Source organism: Esox lucius, chromosome 17, assembly GCF_011004845.1.
Source record: "Esox lucius isolate fEsoLuc1 chromosome 17, fEsoLuc1.pri, whole genome shotgun sequence".
Taxonomy (NCBI): Eukaryota; Metazoa; Chordata; class Actinopteri; order Esociformes; family Esocidae; genus Esox; species Esox lucius.
The window spans coordinates 19,963,153-19,982,256 of record NC_047585.1 but is presented as its reverse complement, the minus strand read 5'-3'; the positions used below and the strand labels follow the sequence as shown (position 1 = coordinate 19,982,256).

Below are 19,104 nucleotides of genomic sequence, written 5' to 3'. Positions count from 1 at the left end.
GCCTCAGTAAATACAGACTGCCTCTCTGTGGACAGGGATCAGAGGGCATCTCAGTAAATACAGACTGCCTCTCTGTGGACAGGGAGCAGGGGCGTCTCAGTAAATACAGACTGCCTCTCTGTGGACAAGGAGCAGAGGGTGTCTCAGTAAATTCCCAAAAAATAAGCAAATTAACGAGGAAAAATCTCACACATTCACTGACATGACCCGAGGCGGCCTGGGAGCATAGCGCGCGCACACACCCACTGTGTGCTTCGCCGCGAATGAAGCAGCAAACACTCACTGCCTTTTAAAATGAGCTTGGAGCAGTTAATGGACACAAACACACTGAGGCCTCAGAGTGAGAGAGACAGACAGAGATAGAGAGCAGGACAGAGAAAGACGGAGACAGATAAAATGACGGAGTGACAGAGAGAGAGAGAGCGCGAGAGAGACAGGGCTCTAGAGAGATATAGAGAGGTGAACACGGCCACTACAAGACAGCAGCAAAGCCCATTGTGTTGGTGGAGATAAGCAGAGATTACAGCAGCCCAAGGGTTTGGGCCGAGAAGAGGTCTGCGGAGGGCCCGGTGTCTGTGGGCTCGGTATCAGGTCCAGCCGCCGTTCCCTCACTGCTCTCAACGCCGAGTGAAAGAGAGCACAACCGGAACTGTCACTGAGAGGCATTACACCTCTTCAGCCGTTTACCACGACCTGCATCACCACCCAGTCACCGAGAACACCCCAGGCAGGCCCTTCGTTCCCGGCATCTCACTGGCCAAAAACAAGGTGCTAGAGAGGGCCGTCCACAGCAAGAACACTGAATTAAACATACGGCCAGTGTGTGAATTCTAAAATCGAGACAGAGAGAGGGAGCGAAAGAGTGCATGAGTGCATGAAAATAATGAATATATAATGGGGTGACGAGAGTCGAGCCTGTATGATCACTGAACGCGAGCAACATGGGCTGAGCTCCAAAACAAACACTCCCGCGCATACAACCAAACCGGAATCCACTTCAACCAGTCTTATCCAGCAGTCTTCACATCTGGAGGGCTGTCCAGGGACTGCTTTGTAAACGGAGACACAGCGCTGCCAGTGCGCTTCTCAAATAAACAGCAGCGGCGAGACAAAACAAAACACGAAAGGTTTTATTTTGTCTCACGCAACCCGTTTGATGACAGCCACTCCTCCCACATGGGTCGTGTGCAGGCGAAGAGCCTACTGGACACGACGGTTTGAGTGTGACTGGCTCTGCGCTGCAGTGGTCTGCAGTATTTGTGTAAGCTACAAGTCGTTGTGATATTCACGCACTGAGTTTCCTGGCAGCCTGCAAGGCATCGGGGGCGTTGTCAGCCACATAGAAGCGTTGCACCGTCACCCCACTCTCCTGCATCAGCATCTTGCTCTGGTACTCCTGAAGGTTCAGCCATCGCCTGGAACTCACCCGTGGACACTGCAGAGAGAGGGGGAGTAAGGGAAAGAGAGACATACAGGGTGAAGGAATGCAACACAAAGCTAACGGTTAAAATCTAAATGTTTTATTGGACTCTTTTTTGTTTTACATTTACAATTTACTACTCAAATTCAAAATCAAGTAGAGATGTGACGTGGCTTTCCATTTCCCTGAAAGGTACTTCTAGGCGAATTAAATGCTAAACAGGTATTTATTGTGAGAAGTGTCCTTGGTGGTGACCAGAGATTCCCTCTCAGACAAGGTTTAAATTAGGCCTAGATCAGCAAATATGGCTTTGAACTGCACACACAGCTGTTAGAACGTCTGGTGATGTTTTTTCTTAAACGTTGTCAAGCTGCATTAAACCAACTGGATAGGAAAAAAATATGAAATTAATATTTAATAGTGCCACCATTCCACTCAATGATTTGTACATTAGATGAATTTAATTGGTATATATGTATCCGATGTGGGAAATATCCGTGAAAAAAACAAGACCCAGGATACATCAATACGACACAGAAAGGTGAAAAGAACGGTTGTTCTGTCCCTGAGCAAGGCAGTTAGCCATAACAGCTCCCGGGCTGTTGCTTTAAACAGCCAACCTACCTGATAAAATAAGGGCAAAAGAAAATTTTAATTCTTATTACTTATTTTTTGTTCAGGATTTCAGTGATTTGTAGTTAAAGGAATAATCTGAAGAATGCTTGTAAGTCTGATTAAGCCCTAGTTAGGTTCAGTCCTCTCGGGTGCATTCCCATCTCTCACCCTCTCCTTGTCCTCTGCTCCCCCTCCCTGTCCCCCATAATGAGACAGGTAGACAGGCCCAGGCTGAGGTAAAACCATTTGCTCAGTCTGGAAACGCAGCTAGGCTGTCAGCTCCAGCTGTTGGGACTATTAAAAAGACATTGGGTGTTAATGTGAGACACTTGTGTTTTAAGGTTAGACTCCCTCTGTGTTGTTAGGTGGGCCCATTAGACTGAATGTCTACATTCCCTGCGTCTGGTAAGGGAAAACAAAGCCATTGTCGTAGCGGAAACTCCCAATGCTTAGTAAACGGTAGGATAACTGGTTTCCTTTTTAGCATTCTACTTGTGGGGGACCTTAGTTATGAGCATGTAGGACGTCCACTTCGAGCCACCATACGGAGTTCGAATGACATACCAACTAATCCATCCAACTGATCTGCATGGAGGCTGCACTTCTTGAAACAATGAAGATATGGAGGATCTTGGTCATAGAGGAGATCACTGGGACTACATGTAGGTTACGGTGTACCTCCATTGATCAGAGGACTCAGGCCTAACCTATCGGCTACTTCCATCAAGAGTTACATAACAGAAATGCCTTTAAGCCGAACCATACTGTGCAGCATCTTATTTGGGCAAATTAAAAATAATTTCTCCTTTCTCATGCCAGCCCTGCTTAAAAGCTTGTGTGTGACTCCAGCAGGCGTAATCCTATTCTGATCCACCATGAAGCCCTGCTGATGAATAATGAAGGCCTCCTCAAGTGCAACAAAGTATGAAGGCCTGATCAAACAAGCCAAATTTCAGACAGCCTTTTAAAAAATGGATCCTGACAAGGGAAGGTTGACTGAAAGCTGATGCAGATGAGGGGAGTGAGGGAAACGGGCGCTGCCATCTGACTTAGTGTTGCAAGGGTTCTGCCAAGGCCCTGCCTTAACACTGACTGTCAACCAGAGCTGCCTGGGAACTTCCATCATTCATGAGAAATTTAGAGGGAAGTAAGCTGAGAGCCCTAGACCTCACTGAAGGAAGGAGCTTTGACCCTCCTTAACCCCTTTGTCAACAAAGGGCAACCCAGTTTCTCTAGAAGTTTTGAATGAAGCAATAAGCCACACAGGGCTGTGATATATGGCCAATATACCACGGCTGACGGCTATTCTTAGGCACAAAGCAGCGTGGAATCCGGACACAGGTGTATTGGCAATATACCACAAATCCCTAATATGCCTTATTGCCATTTTGAACCAATGACCCACACAATTAGTGAAGTGAAAAGTGATGCGATGTAATACCCGTAGTATACGTAGTCATACAACACCGCTATCAGATAAGCAGCATTTAGGATTCAAAGCAAGCGTTTTATAATGGGCTACCAGCTACGTGACAGAACGAACATCGTGTACTAAGCCTTTGGTAAAGATTACTGAAATTAATGTTTAAATCCATCTATCCATTAAATCTGTTTTGAAGCCATTTTAAAGTAGTTTAGGCAGAGAAGAGTAGCTTCTAAATTCATTTATAGAACAAAAATGATCAGTAGCCTATCCCTGTTTGTCCTACGCTATGATTCATTGATAAAGCATGAATCATGCATAAGCCTTAGAAGTCTTTGTGTGATTTAGTATTGTATTAGCATGCATTGTTCGCTGCGACCCCTTTTCAGGTAAGGAGCATTGGAGACTTCATTAGAGCTAAAAAGCCAAGCTTCCACCGAAGGTATTGGAGTGTGCTGGTTGGTCTCCCTCACATTAGCGAATAATGAGGGGCAGATGTGGGTCATTTAATCCGTTTCAAAAGTAAGCCCAGGTTTTATTTATTTGAAGAGGTTTCTGAGACAGTTCAGCGCAACATGAACTCATGACAGACCCCATGTCATGACAGACTTTATGGGCATCGTACATTCATAATGGTCATAGTCAGTTTCATCGGTGTATGACAGCTCCTTTTCAATGGCTCAGATATGTATATAACTTAAATGTTTTTTTGAGGCTAACTGTTTATTCCTTACACTGCAACCATTTAAAACCTTTCTGTTTCACTATTTTAGGAGGTGGATTTACCCACACTTAAGGTTTTCAATGTTGTATCTTTGGGAAGGATGATATGGCATAAAAAACATATCACGCTACATACAATGAAGGGAACATGTAATCATCACTATATAACACCAAGTCAATTAAACGTCAGGGATTTCAATCTGTGCAGTTAGGAAGCATAAGCAATTGTGAATCCATGTTACCTGTTTTGGTGCAAATGAAAGTGACAACACTGGAGAGGCAACAGCAAGACAAGCCTCAAAAGGGAATGGTTTTACAGACAATTGTTTTCTCCTTATCCTTCTGGACTGATTCTTCACTAGTTTTGTATTTTGTTAGTGTCCTTGTCACTACTGGTAGCACGGGGCAGTACCAGCAGCCCATTCAGGTTGCACAGGTAGCCGTTGCAAGAAGATTTGCTCTGTCTCGCAGCATAGCCTCAAGAGCATTGAGGAGATACCAGGTGACGGGGCGTAACACGAGGAGAGCTGGACAGGGCCATAGAAGGGTATCAACCCAGCTTCAGAACCGGTATCAGCTCCTTTATGCGAGGAGGAACAGGAGGAGCACTGCCAGAGCTTTACAAAATTACCGCCAGCAGGCAACTGGTGTGCATGTTTCTGACAAAACTGTCATAAACAGACTCCATGAGGATGGCATGAGCACATTACGTCCTCTAGTGGGGCCTGTGCTCACAGCACAGCACCTTGCATCGGATTGGCATTCGAACACCAGAATTGGCAGGTCCACCATTGGCACCCCGTTTTCTTCACAGATGACAGCAGGTTCACATTGAGCATGTGACAGATGTGAAAGAGTCTGGAGATGCAGTGGTGAATGTCACGCTGCCTGCAACATCATCCAGCATGACCAGTTTGGCGGTGGGTCAGTGATGGTCTGGGGAGGCCTCCTTGGAGGGTCACACAGACCTCCATGTGCTAGCCAACGGTACCCTGACAGCTGTGAGGTACCGGGATGAAATCCTCAGACCCGTCGTCAGACCTTACCCTGGTGCAGTGGGCCCTGGGTTCCTCCTACTGCAGGACAATGCCCAGCCTCATGTGGCTAGAGTGTGTAAGCAGTTCCTGGATGTCGAAGGCATTGATCCCATTGACTGGCCCTCACGTTGCCCAGACCTGAATCCAATTGAGAACCTCTGGGACATTATGTATCGGTGCATCCCACGCCGCTATGTTGCGCCACAGACTGTCCAGGAGCTCACTGATGCCCTGATTCAGGTCTGGGAGGAGACCCCTTTCATTGTTTACTTAGATTCTCAGTCTGAGTTTGAATCCAGCCCTCAATCGGTTTACGATTTTATTTTCCATTGACCATTTGTTCTCAGCAAAGTACACAATGTACAGTGAAGGTTTTGATCTTCAATATATTTCCTTCATTGAGACCGTGATTTAAGTGTTCCCTTTTGAGCAGTGTGTGTGTGTGTGTGTGTGTGTGTGTGTGTGTGTGTGTGTGAGATACATATAATATATACAGTATATAATACTGTATATATTATAAGGCTTGCTGCAAGTTGCACACGTGCATGGCCCCAAAGCTCCTTTGGGTCTGCCACACAGAAGAAACCACAGCCGCACAGAATCACAACATTAAACTTCTCAATTTGCTTTATAGAAAAGATGAACTTGATAGATTGAATAAACATAAGACTCAACGCAACAAACCATAAAAGTAATCTAACTTAGCAAGATAGGTCTGTAGTTTTGTTATAAGCATTGTAAAAGTGCTTCAAAATAAAAGTCTGATTTGAACCCTGAACCCGTGTTGCCAGATGGGGAAGTTTCCTTCACAGTTGGGCTATTTTTAATGACAGTTTGTGTGAAATAATGGGCTTGGTGGGTTGTTTTATAGACATGGGTTTCTTGCAAAAATTAATTTGGGTGTTGTATTAGTGGAGTTGGCAGGATAGAAGTTGTGATTGTGCAATATACTGTGAAGAAAATCGGTCAACCCTGCCCTAAACAGATCTGTGCACCAATCAGAGCTACAGCAGGACTATATAGATAAATGCCATTTGCCACACCAGCCACGGCATTCTCTAAACTGTGTAGCCTATACAGGCAGAAGTTCAAATACAGATATTTAGCTAAAAAGGAAATATTCTCCTACTTGTATTGCGTTTTCACATATTTTACCACTGAAATATTTCTTTCAGTCTGTCATATCAGTATAAAATTATTAGGGTACAAGTTTTCACACGCACACCTCAACTGACTATCATCATAGCTTTCATGACCAATGAGATCTCAAGCCCAAAAGTAAGCCCCGCCTTCAAGGTGATGTAGTCACGACTGAGCCCTCAGCAGATCCACAGCCAATTATCACATTGTACAGACCTCATGTATTTCTAAAGAACAAGCCGTTTTTAGCATTTTCACTACCTACTTTCATGTCAGCTTAACTGTCCAATGAGTAATTGTACTCAGCCCACCATATGCTGTAACTGAAAGACACCGCAAGGTCAGTTAACTGTAGACAACGCCTTCCTAAAATTTGATTTAGAGATATTCACAGAAACCTCTCCCATGTGTAACAAGTGCCAAGCTTCTTAAGCCGTACTACTTCACATATTTTTCTTTGGGATACTGTCCAAGGCCTTACAGTTTCCTATCACCAGCAAACAATCTTGGAAGTCTCAGAGGATCAAGAAGAACTGATAATGTCCTAACAACAATGTATTTCATGTTTGTCTTGTTTCAGGGAAACATTATAACTGTTTTTAGAAAAAGACAGAAGTAAATTCTGGCTCAACGAATTGGCAAATCCTCGACATTTGGAAATAACTCACTGTCTTAGAAACAAATTACCAACATTTATAAACATCTGGCAACCCTTCCTCTAATTAGAACTTGTTTTCCAGGTTTTTGTTCCGTCTTTCTGTTTGTTGGTTTTATTTCTTTCCTGTGGAAAATTAAAGCACCCCCAGGTACATTTGTAGGTGTTCATTTGAAACTAATAACACAAACAGTATACCTTCACGCACCCAGGCATGTAGTTGCAGTTTTTACAAATATAACCGTTTCCCTATTTTAAATATACTGACCATATTGTCTTGGGTTTTAATTTTTTTTGTTGTGTCTGACAGATGTCCTTCTTTAAAGGTACCACAGTGCTTTCTCTCTCTCTCCCCTTTCCTCTTCACTTTACATGTCCCAATACTCACAGGCAAACAGAAAAAGGTTTACGGTCCTTTCCTTATTGGGTTAGGGTTAGTATGAGGTTATTTCTGGAACTCCCCGCACTCAGTCTGAACACCAGCTATGTGTGAGTGTATGTTAGTGGGGATTGAGATCGGGGTAAGTGTGTGTTTATGGGAAGTGAGTGCAGGTTGAGTGTGTGTTTGTGGGAAGAGAATTTGGCATGAGTGTGGCGTGTGTGTGTACCAGCCCCTCGACAGGCCTGGGAGCCAGACTAAGTGCAGATTTGTGGTACAAATATTTAGGAGCCTAGGCCACGTACGTAGGCTGGCTGGCTATGGCCTTCAGACTAACAAAAGCAGCGATCATAGGAAGCCTTGCTGTGGGGAAAAGTTGGTGCCAGTGTTTCCGGCAGAAATTATCCACAGCAGCGAGAAAACACTGCTGAATCCACAGCACCATGGCAAAACAACTTTTGATTTTCTTGAGGTGCAAGCATAGGTCTGCTGTAACTAGCGGAAGGCAAAAAAATAAATTGATATGGTACTGTAGGTAGGCAAATAGCCCCAGCCTGCACTTTTCTATAATGTCTTATGACTGAGACATTCATACATATTGTTGAAAAGTAATTGAAAGGTGCAAGAAAGCAAATCAAGTCAAAGATTCAGTCCAAAATTGTTATTTTTTTAAGTATCAGTATATTGTTAGTTTTGATTAATATGGCAAAGAAATACTGTTGATGTTTTAAACATATTTGTAACGTTGAGTTGAGACCTGGATTACAAAATCCCTATATCAAACACGCTCATCAATGGCACATGAAATACATTCAAACTTGAAATCAAATTTTCTAAGTGAGTCTACCATTGGCATTTCCATTGTTTTCTTCACGTTGGCTGTTTTTAGTGGAAACTGCACCAGTGATCGAAGACATTAGATTAAAGTCCATTCAGATTCAAGCAACGGAACAATTCTCCACAAGTGCCGTTGGCTCCATTAGCACAGTAGTCTCTTACCCTTAAAGGCTGTAGCTAAACATTTGTCTCAACTGGGATATTTTGGCTTAGACCTGGTTACAAATATTTTTGGAGTACGAACATTGGGAGAGGGGAGCAAAATGCACTTCAGAGCGATTAGAGATTACTCCTTTCTGTCACCAAAAGAGGGAGGAAGGGGGGGAGAAAAGATCCCAAAATAACAATGCTGGAAGCAGGGCTGGCGGTGTCCCTCCAGGCACTGACAGTTACCTTGGGCCAAACAATAGAGGAGTGAAATACCCAGAACAATTTATTCCCCAATACAGTAAGACCCACACACCAGTACACCAGTTATACAAAGGAAGGACCAAAGCCACTTCTATCCTGTCATTCACAAATGCCCCTATTATCCCATTGCTTGCTCTCTCTGTCTAAAGGCAGTTATTTCTGAGTCTTTCTTTTTCACCACCATGGGCAACATGCAGGGATGTATAGGTGTAATTTGTGAGAGGAAATGCTACAGTGCCAACATTTCAGATCTTGTGGCGGCAGCGAGGGAGAGAACACGGTAACTGTCAATCAAATTGCCATTATATTTCAATTGTTTTTTGTGCCTATTTTTCATCAATTCTCTGGCACATAATGCACTTCTGTATTCTATTCCAATCCAGGTTTTATTCCTAACATAGAAGTTGTAAAACAAATGTCTAAGCATGGATCACCGAAACCAGAGCGTCCTCTACGCATTGTGGGTAGGCTCTCTGGGTAGGCTGCCTTAAGCCCATCACATCCATTGTACCGCCTCTCCGTTTTAGGAATGTGATTCTATTTGCCCATACTGGGTCATACAGATTAAAAGACTGAGAGGAAAGGTCATTAGGTCATGCACCAAACCCTGATTATGGCACAACAAGAACAAGCGGAGTCGGAGAAAGTCTGAGAAAGAGTGGACCTTAATGTGGTTGGGTCTAAATGACCTGGAGGGTGGGGGGCGTCCAGGTTGGCTGCAACAGTTTCTGGCTTTAAAACGTGATATTGAAACTCACATGAAAGCACTTTTCCCATACACCGATCAACAATAACATTATGACCACTGACAGGTGAAGTGAATAGCACTGATAATCGCATTATCATGGCACCAGTCAGTGGGTGGGACATATTAGATAGCAACTGACCATTGTCCTCAAATTTTATGAGTTAGAAGCAGGAAAAATGGGCAAGCGTAAAGATCTGAGGAAACTTTGACAAGGGCCAAATTGTGATGGCTAGACGACTGGGTCAGAGCATCTCCAAAACTGTGGTCCTTGTGGGGTGTTCACGGGCTGCAGTTGTTAGTACCTATCAAAAGTGGTCCAAGGAAGGAAAAGCGGTTAACGGGCGACAGGGACATAGGCGGCCAAGGCTCATTGATGCACGTGGGGAGTGAAGGCTGGCCCGTGTGGTCAGATCCAACAGACTACCAACTATAGCTCAAATTGCTGAAAAAGTTAATGCTGGTACTTATAGAAGGGTGTCAGAAAAACCAGTGCATCGCAGTTTGTTGTGTATGGGGCTGCGTAGCCACAGACCAGTCAGGGTGCCCATGCTGATCCGTCCACTGCCGAAAGCACCTACAATAGGCATGTGAGCATCAGAATTGGACCACGGAGCAATGGAAGAAGATGGCCTGGTATGATGAATCACGTTTCCTTTTAGATCACGTGGATGGCCGGGTGCGTGTGCGTCACTTACCTGGAGAACACATGGCACCAGGATGCACTATGGGAATGAGACCAGCCAGCAGAGGCAATGTTCTGCCGGGTCCTGACATCCATGTGGAAGTTATTTTACACATTCCACCTACCTAAGCATTGGAGCAGACCATGTGCACCCTTTCATGGCAACGGTATTCCCTGATGGCATTGGCCTCTTTCAGCAGGATAATGTGCCCTGCTACAAAGCAACAATGGTTCAGGAATGGTTTGAGGAACACAACAACGAGTTCAAAGTGTTGACTTGGCCTCCAAATTCCCCAGATCTCAATCCGATCGAGTATCTATGGAATGTAAAAGGATCTGCCGCTAACGTCTTGGTGCCAGATACCACAGCACACCTTCAGAGGTCTAGTGGAGTCCATGCCTTGACGAGTCAGGGCTGTTTTGGTGGCAAAAGGGGGACCAACACAATATTAGGCATAAAGTTATGGCTGATCGGTGTATTGTGTAATCAATCATTCTCTCCAGGATTATATGCATCTATGCATGCATTATATGCATCATTTTCAAATGAGTATGAATTATTTCTATATTGCCCTGCTTTGTTTTCCTGTTCTTCTCTCCACATAAATGTCTCTATTGTTTCAATATGTCATGCTTTTTCTTGTAACTCCATCTCTATGTCTTGTTAATGCAGGCCTAAGTATCATCTTGCAATTTAAGCTTTACACCTTGTTTAATGCCATCATGACATTATTGCAAATTAAATCAATGTGCCTGTATTATTCATATACTTCTCAGGCCAATACATTTTAGTCAAAAGATAAGATAGATAGATAAGATTGATAGATTTCAGTGATGCCACTGAACATGGAAATTATTGCAATTATCACTAGCTATCAATATTTTTGAATAATTTGAGATGCAGACAACATTCATCTTGATATAAAGACTCCAACCAGATGAGATCAACTTTATTCATCAGAACTGTTAAATACCATGGTCATAAAATTGCATTTGTCTTTTGTATCACATGATGGAAAAAAAACATGTATCAACCTCAGTTCAAGAGTGTAATAACCTGTAAGCTAGATAGTAATCTGTTAGAGCTGGGTAACGCACCTTAACATCTGGTTTAGCTCGTAGGCTCAACGAGACACTGCCAACATTGGAAGGCAGATATTTGATACTAATTATGCTAGTAATTCAACAATTGAACAGAATCTAGCTACCAATACGAAGGGGAAGAGTAAGATGCCTGATAAACATTTGAATTAAGTGTCAAACTCTGTAAAGCCCACCAACCATTAGCTGAATTCTGAATGGGTGACATCAAGCACAACACAGGGATAACCCAAGGATGCCAGATTGCAGCGACATTAAGCTGACATCTATACTAATTTGGGCATAACAATCCAGGAATACACAGTGAAGTCTGTAGACATTTGGCATTCATCATTGATAATGAAGTGGAATTGCTATTGATTACCAAGTGCTTTCAATTATTGTTAGGGATAATTCACACGGTAGACTCATAACTATGCGTAAACTGCACTAGAGTACAGCAATTTGTTGCCCAATTATACATATTCCCACTAGACCCCTGTAGTACTCCCAAGTGGTTTCTGGGTATTAAGCTGGATGTGTGAGCCCAGCGCTTCTGATTTACCACACCAATAGTGATGACTGGCCATTCATTGGGCCACTATCAAGATGAACTATTTTATTCATTTAACACATTAAGAAATTACATAAAAATTGCTGATTGTTTATTTAGTAATTATGTTTAAGTCAAATTATTTGTATTCATTTTAAACCGGCTTTTTTGGTGTCCAAATAACAGTATTGTAAAAGGGCATAGAAAAAACTATCACTAGACGTGAATGACCAAATATATCTGACTTTTTAGTATGACCAGCAAGATATGACCACCAGATGTTTAAGAAAATGAATGGGTTCACACTTCACACTCTAAGTTCACACTCTAAGTAGAGCATCATAACAGATTTACGTAAGTGTTTCGAATCACTGAAGGGGTGGCACTTTAGAGTCACATCATGTGACTTAGTCTATATGAATGTTTTATGAATTACAGATATCAGTCTCACTTCAAAGTATCAATAGAAACTACTGAGAGTGTCAACAAGTTACCATTCAGTTGATTTTTCAAGTTATAGATTAGTTGAGGGGCATCGAAAATGTGTGCGTGCAGCATGTGTGGTAGAGCCCAAGCCAAAGCAGGTATTCTGTTACCATGCTGAAACCAGGGCTCGAACACAGCCTGCTACAACGGTGTAAACATTTAGTGACGTAGTGGGTGAAAGTGTTTTCAAGAGTATAGAAAACCTGACTGGGACTAGCACTAGCAATGCTAAAATATGTGCGCAGGCGTTTGTATATGTTCCAGAAAAAAAACGACTTTCAATTTCCTAATGATGAGTGCTATTATAATAGGGTAGCAATGTTCTATCATGAGCATATGTCATCCTGCAGAACAACATGTGCACGCCTCATCTCCAACGACAGCCCTGAGTTCTGGTACATTGGCCATCTAGCACAGATTTGTCTTCCCTGACATAGTGGGTTACATCACATTTGACATTGGTTTATGAACCATTTATAAAGCTAAAGCTAGACAGGGTATAGATGCTTTGTAACCCGTTTATGTAGTTCTTATGAAGGCATTATCAACCACTTAAAAGCTAAAAACCTTTTCAAAGTGATGTTTAGCATATTTGCAATATGTAACTGCTCCTTTTGAAAGTGAGTCAGATAATTTAACGTCATTTATATTGAACTTCGGGAGTCACTGATAAATTATAGCTTTGGTAACAAATGCTAGTCTGACATGATGTTTAAACAATGACAAACTAAGAGAATGTTAGCTAAGTTTCAGCTAGCTCTACCTTCTGCCACATCACACCATAGGAGATCTAATCAACATGTGTGATGTTTCATACAGTGGTTTCACATTTATACCCCGTTTCTGGGTAGCCCTTAAGTTTGGTGAGAGATTGGAATTCACATAAAAGTTACAATTAATTCAAGGTCAGTTCTGCACTACTGTAACATGTACATATAGGGTGATGGTGGCAAGTAGGTGTGTGTGTGTTTGTGTGTGTTTTCGCTCTGCAGGCCTCCCCAGAAGGAGCAGTTAGTGGCAAATGGCAGACAGCTACCCACCCCAGAGACACTCTTTTTACAGTAATTATCATTATCAGTACTTTGGAGACAAGTTACCCAACAATATTAAATAACCGCAACCTGCTAACACACACACTAACAAACACACAAAGGAAACTCACACACAACATCCGTGAACACAGTGCTCTCCTCGCAGTCATCACTTTTGACTGCTTCAAAGGCCTCACTCCAGGCAGTGATGAGGTACTTAATGTGTCGCCATCAACATGCACAACATTGCATAACCTAGGGCTTTTAGTTTATGCTGGAGGTAATCAATTAGGCTCAAGCCAATCATCATTTGGCAATTGACATTTTATGGCCACTACATTTGCATGTATGATTACAACATTGATGTTTATACTTGGGGTGAGTGACTACCATGCAATTAACAAGTCACCTATTCGGGCCATGATGTTAAAGCAAACATTTTTAAAAATCATCTTGGAATTTGGGTGTGTATTGAGCCATAGCACAGAAATGAAAAGCTAAACCTTTGTGAAAATTATATGGGATTTGCTCCATTAGTTTTGTTGCTTGGGCGCTCGTATAGGCCAATGTGCTCAAATTGCCACAATTACCTAATGGCTACGTTCCAAAACAGTAGCTGAAAGTGGGTACATATTTAGTAAAAGTAGGGTTGCACTATATTTGAAATAACTGACATTGCGATGTTTTGTTTTTCTGCGATATGAAAAAATACAGGAGGTCTACAGAAACAGCTTTGGCTATCAACCTGACAGTATCCTTCATCCTTCCCCAGCCCCATCCACTTCAATAAACATTGAACATTTGTACATTTCAGAACAGGTTGCTAGGTAATAATATGTAACAGTATTAATAAAGCAATTGCAACAGTAGTAAAATAGAATGCGCAATTGGGCATAACTTAAGATGCAGTCTGTGGCCAAAGCACTGCAATCGGGTCCACTTGTACAGGTGCAGCCTTCACCATGTTCACGGCATCGTCTGTTGTAATATAGACTAGACGACTCTCATCTAAGCCCCAATCAGCTAAAGCTTCTCTCATCCCTGTTGCAATGTTCTCACTTGTATAATCCTCTGGGAAAATGCAGTTTGCAAACAGCGACTTTTCAGGTGGAAGTCTTCATTGATAAAGTGTAGGGCGCCATTGTCCGGCTGGATTACAAGTCCGTTGTTGATGTAAAATATTCCAACTCAACATCATCCTGTCTGTAACCGAAATATTTCCATGTAATTGACAACCAAACCATTTCTTTTTGCAACTAAATTCTCCATTTCTGTCTTTTTTTGCCTGTTCCTCGCTCATCATTTCATCACGCGCAAGCAGAGCCTGCATGTCAACTAAGTTCAGCAATGAAGTGTTTAAAAAAAAAAAATAATAATAATAATAAACTGCGTACCCGATAACCCATAAATACCAGTAAATTACCTTGTATCAGACCGATAAAAAAAACTCTTGAAAAAAAACTATACAGTGGTGTATTTGATACACTGCTGATTTTGCAGGTTTTCCTACTTACAAAGCATGTAGAGGTCTGTAATTTTTATCATAGGTACACTTCAACTGTGAAAGACGGAATCAAAAAAAAATAATCACATAGTATGATTTTTAAATAATTAATTTGCATTTAATTGCATTACATAAGTATTTGATCACATACCAACTAGTAAGAATTCCGGCTCTCACAGACCGGTTAGTTTTTCTTTAAGAAGCCCTCCTGTTCTCCACTCATTACTTGTATTAACTGCACATATTTGAACTCATTAGCTGCAGAAAGACACCTGTCCACACACTCAATTAAACAGACTCCAACCTCTCCACAATGGCAAAGACCAGAGAGCTGTGTAAGGACATCAGGGATAAAAGTCCACTCGCCGTGTTTGGAGGTAAAAGAAGGATGAGTACAACCCCAAGAACACCATCCCAAGGAGGTGGAAACATCATTCTTTGGTGATGCTTTTCTGCCAAGGGGAAAGGACAACTGCACCGTATTGAGGGGAGGATGGATGTATCATGAGATCTTGGCCAACAACCTCCTTCCCTCAGTAAGAGCATTGAAGATGGGTTGTTGCTGGGTCTTCCAGCATGACAGTAACCCGAAACACACAGCCATGGCAACTGAGGAGTGGCTCCATAAGAAGCATCGCAAGGTCCTGGAGTGGCCTAGCCAGTCTCCAGACCTGAACCCAATAGAAAATATTTGGAGGGAGCTGAAAGTCCGTATTGCCCAGCGACAGCCCCGAAACCTGAAGGATCTGGAGAAGTATGGTGGAGTGGGCCAAAATCCCTGCTACAGTGTGTGCAAACCAGGTCAAGAACTACAGGAAACGTATGATCTCTGTAATTGCAAACAAGGTTTCTGTATTCCAGAGTCGTACAGTTACTTATGTTTGAGAAGTTTAGAACATGCCTACACATAGTTGAAAGAACAACAGATCAACAGCACCTATAATATGTCAAAGCTGTAAACCCTGGCTGGAGTATGGATAGATTAGTCATTGTCATTGAGGTGCTTATGTTAATTTACTTTCATTTTAGGCTTCAAATCAATGTTCTCTTCTTTTTTTTTTCCTCAGCAGATTTCTGCTGTGGTGAGCGGAACTTTGAAGGTGATACAAATTCTGTGCACTTTCTGGTAGGGCTGCACTATATATTGTTTCAGCATCGACATTGCGATGTACGCATCTGCAATAGTTACATCGCAGAACGTGCGATTTAGTAAGGTGAACATATATCAGTCCACAATATACAGTGGGGAGAACAAGTATTTGATAACCTGCAAAATCGTCAGTGTTTCCCACTTACAAAGCATGTAGAAGTCTGTAATTTTTATCATAGGTACTCTTCAACTGTGAATGACGGAATCTAAAACAAAAATCCAGAAAATCACATTGTATGATTTGTAAGTTATTAATTTGGACAGCTCTCTGGTCTTGGCCATTGTGGAGAGGTTGGAGTCTGTTTGATTGAGTGTGTGGACAGGTGTCTTTTATACAGGTAACGAGTTCAAACAGGTGCAGTTAATACAGGTAATGAGTGGAGAACAGGAGGGCTTCTTAAAGAAAAACTAACAGGTCTGTGAGAGCCTACTGGTTGGTAGGTGATCAAATACTTATGTCATGCAATAAAATGCAAATTAATTATTTAAAAATCATACAATGTAATTTTCTGGATTTGTGTTTTAGATACCGTCTCTCACAGTTGAAAGGTACCTTTGATAAAAATTACAGACCTCTACATGCTTAGTAGGACAACCTGCTAAATCGGCTGTGTATCAAATACTTGTTCTCCCCACTGTAGGTGACGATACCATAAGTTTTGATATTCTACCAATTCTAAAGGTATTGTGACTCTACACGTACACTGCTAATCAATGCTGAAAATATTTTGCTCACCTTGTCTATTGCAGAACATTTGATAGCTTTTCCGTGAAAAACCAATCCCCTATCAAAGCTCCACATTTAAAGGGGTAATCCACCTTCATAAACACAAATGATGAAACTCCTTATAGTGTATGCCTATGTTCCAACAGGAGGTAAAGAAAACAACCTTTTTTTCGCCTTCTAGTAACTGGAGACTGGGGATAAACTAAAATACTGATTGTTAAATCAGCCAGTAGATGTATTGTCTAATACACAGTCTATAAGAACATGACAAAGTTTATTTTCATCAAAGTACACATTCCACTGTTAGAATAAAATGTTGTTCTTCAAACTACCATGAACCAAAGTGCACAATTTTTCTTACCGTCTCCCCTTTTCAAAAGTTTAATGTCTGTTAAATTCACGCTAAGGTATTTTTTTTTTTTAGATTAATCTGGTAACCCTGACAAACAGACACAGCTACCTTATTAATAAAGCAATGAGCAAGAAACAATCCTTCAGGTAACGTTGCATTTATTAACTCCTAAAAGTATAAGGTCGTTCATAAGCAATTTTACAAGAAAGACTTCATCACATACTGATACTGACTTTGGTATCATTGTGTAGAAATATTTTCTAACTATCCATGAGGTATAACCTTGTCAGCAAGACTGTTTAAAATATCATTTTTGTTTATTAGCTTCATCTTGCACTGAAAAATATATATTTTTTAAATTCCAGCCATCACTACAGCCATCTTCACAAAATCAGATATGTAGGATTTCAACAATTATCCTCCATCAGAAATCCAATCCAATCTCAAAGTAAAGAGATTTAATGCTTTGGGCCTGCAGGCTCTTTGCACTGCTCTGTGCCATATGGACAGGAAGGGAATGCAACTACAACAAGACATAAGTTACCAAAGTCATTGAAATAAACTGACAGTTAAAATGAATATACAATTAAGCACATTAATGCAAAAAGCACAAAAATTTGCTGAGTCAAATATGTGTTCCAGCGGTCCATACGGCTCCTCCGCATACAGAACTCAGGGTGGCTGTCCTTAAACAAAGGCAGAACAGAGGACAGTGCTGTGGCAGCAGCTGCAACAAATAGCACAGACGCACCACAATGAACTCAGTGGCATAGAAGGACTAGTGTGATGGCACACTGGTCCTAAAAAACCACTGGCCTTTCCACCACCTTTGTCCATATGGCATTCAGCACACACAAGCACTCTTAATTCACACTTTCAAGTGGCACAAAATGGGAGTGGCCAACTTGTTTTTCGTGAGACGCTCAATGTCATCCGGGTGGTGGGAGGAGTTCCATGATACCCGCCAGCCGGCAAGTCAGTCTCGGACACCAGACATTTTCTCAGAGACTCACCATGCTGTCTGCCAGGCTTTACACCATAACGGGAGAAATAGGAAAAGCATACATAGAGCTGTGGTAACAATCTCTGTGGTAGGGAATATTTGGGAGATCTTGGGCAACTGCAAGACCAAAGATGATATCAGTCCAGCTGATACAAGAATCCAAACTGTACTAGTCAAAACCACAAAATACCTTGGATAAGAACATTTCTAGAAAATGGGAGGTTGTAGTGGAAAGAGGAAGACCAGTGATGGTGTGCTATGCGACTGTCTTTTGAGTGATAATTGTCAACTTAATGATGTTGTCTGGGTCATCATTCACAACTGTTTATACACCAATGAGATTTCCAGCAGCGGCAGGACCTCACACAATCTGGGGATTGTCACACTGTAAGGGGAATAAAGACTGTGTAATCCTGTACTGACATAATGTATCTTAAGTGTGTTTTATAGCAGTGTATGAACTTGTTTGATTTCCTATAAAGGGCTACATAATTTCATGTATTTCATTTGAATTGCATGGTTAATTGACTGATCTTACAGGGATAGATATCTTGTGTTCCACCGATTGGCAGGCAGAAAATGAGGGAGCTAGAAAATGGTGTTTCTATCACATAGCGTAGAGGTTTACTACTGTTGTTTTTGTTCCATTCGGCCGAGTTGAAAGTATTATACTACAATTGGTTGGTTTTGAGCAAGGGTTGGAACTTCTCAATTGTTTTAGTCCAAGAAAAAACAAATTTCAGCAAACTATAAGTTCTGAACCATGTTAAACCAAATTAAAAATATATAATATTGTTTATTTTCAGTCTGTCTTACCTGGGAACTATTTTAATTACATTGAGGTCAATAAATGACTATTTAATGCTGATACAGCGGCTTGCAAAGGAATTGGCAAGCTAACAAATATTAGCAGCTAACACAAGCACTAACAAGCTCATATGGGCAAAGCGGCACCATAATCAAGAACACAATTAATTTTTAATAACGTAATAAATCCATGAAACCTGTTTGCGACAGTATCCTTAACTAGTGTTAATCAAATATAATATATGGAATTTTCTATTCAACTTATACCCGTTTTCTTCCCCTCAATTAACCGGGGCCTTAATCAATTTGTGATTAAGGCCCATTTAATTGGAGCAACTGTG

General features: G+C 41.7%; 1 protein-coding gene across 2 annotated transcripts in view; it reads right to left on the bottom strand.

Moving 5' to 3' along the window:
• The window catches only part of suclg2 (succinate-CoA ligase GDP-forming subunit beta), a 110,466-nt gene that overhangs the window by 77,737 nt on the left and 13,625 nt on the right, over nt 1-19,104 (bottom strand). For both annotated transcript variants that reach the window (XM_010881800.4, XM_010881799.3), the window contains exon 2: nt 1,294-1,435. In XM_010881800.4, coding sequence (XP_010880102.1) covers nt 1,294-1,435 — 142 coding nt within the window. The remainder of the gene's footprint in view (nt 1-1,293; nt 1,436-19,104) is intronic.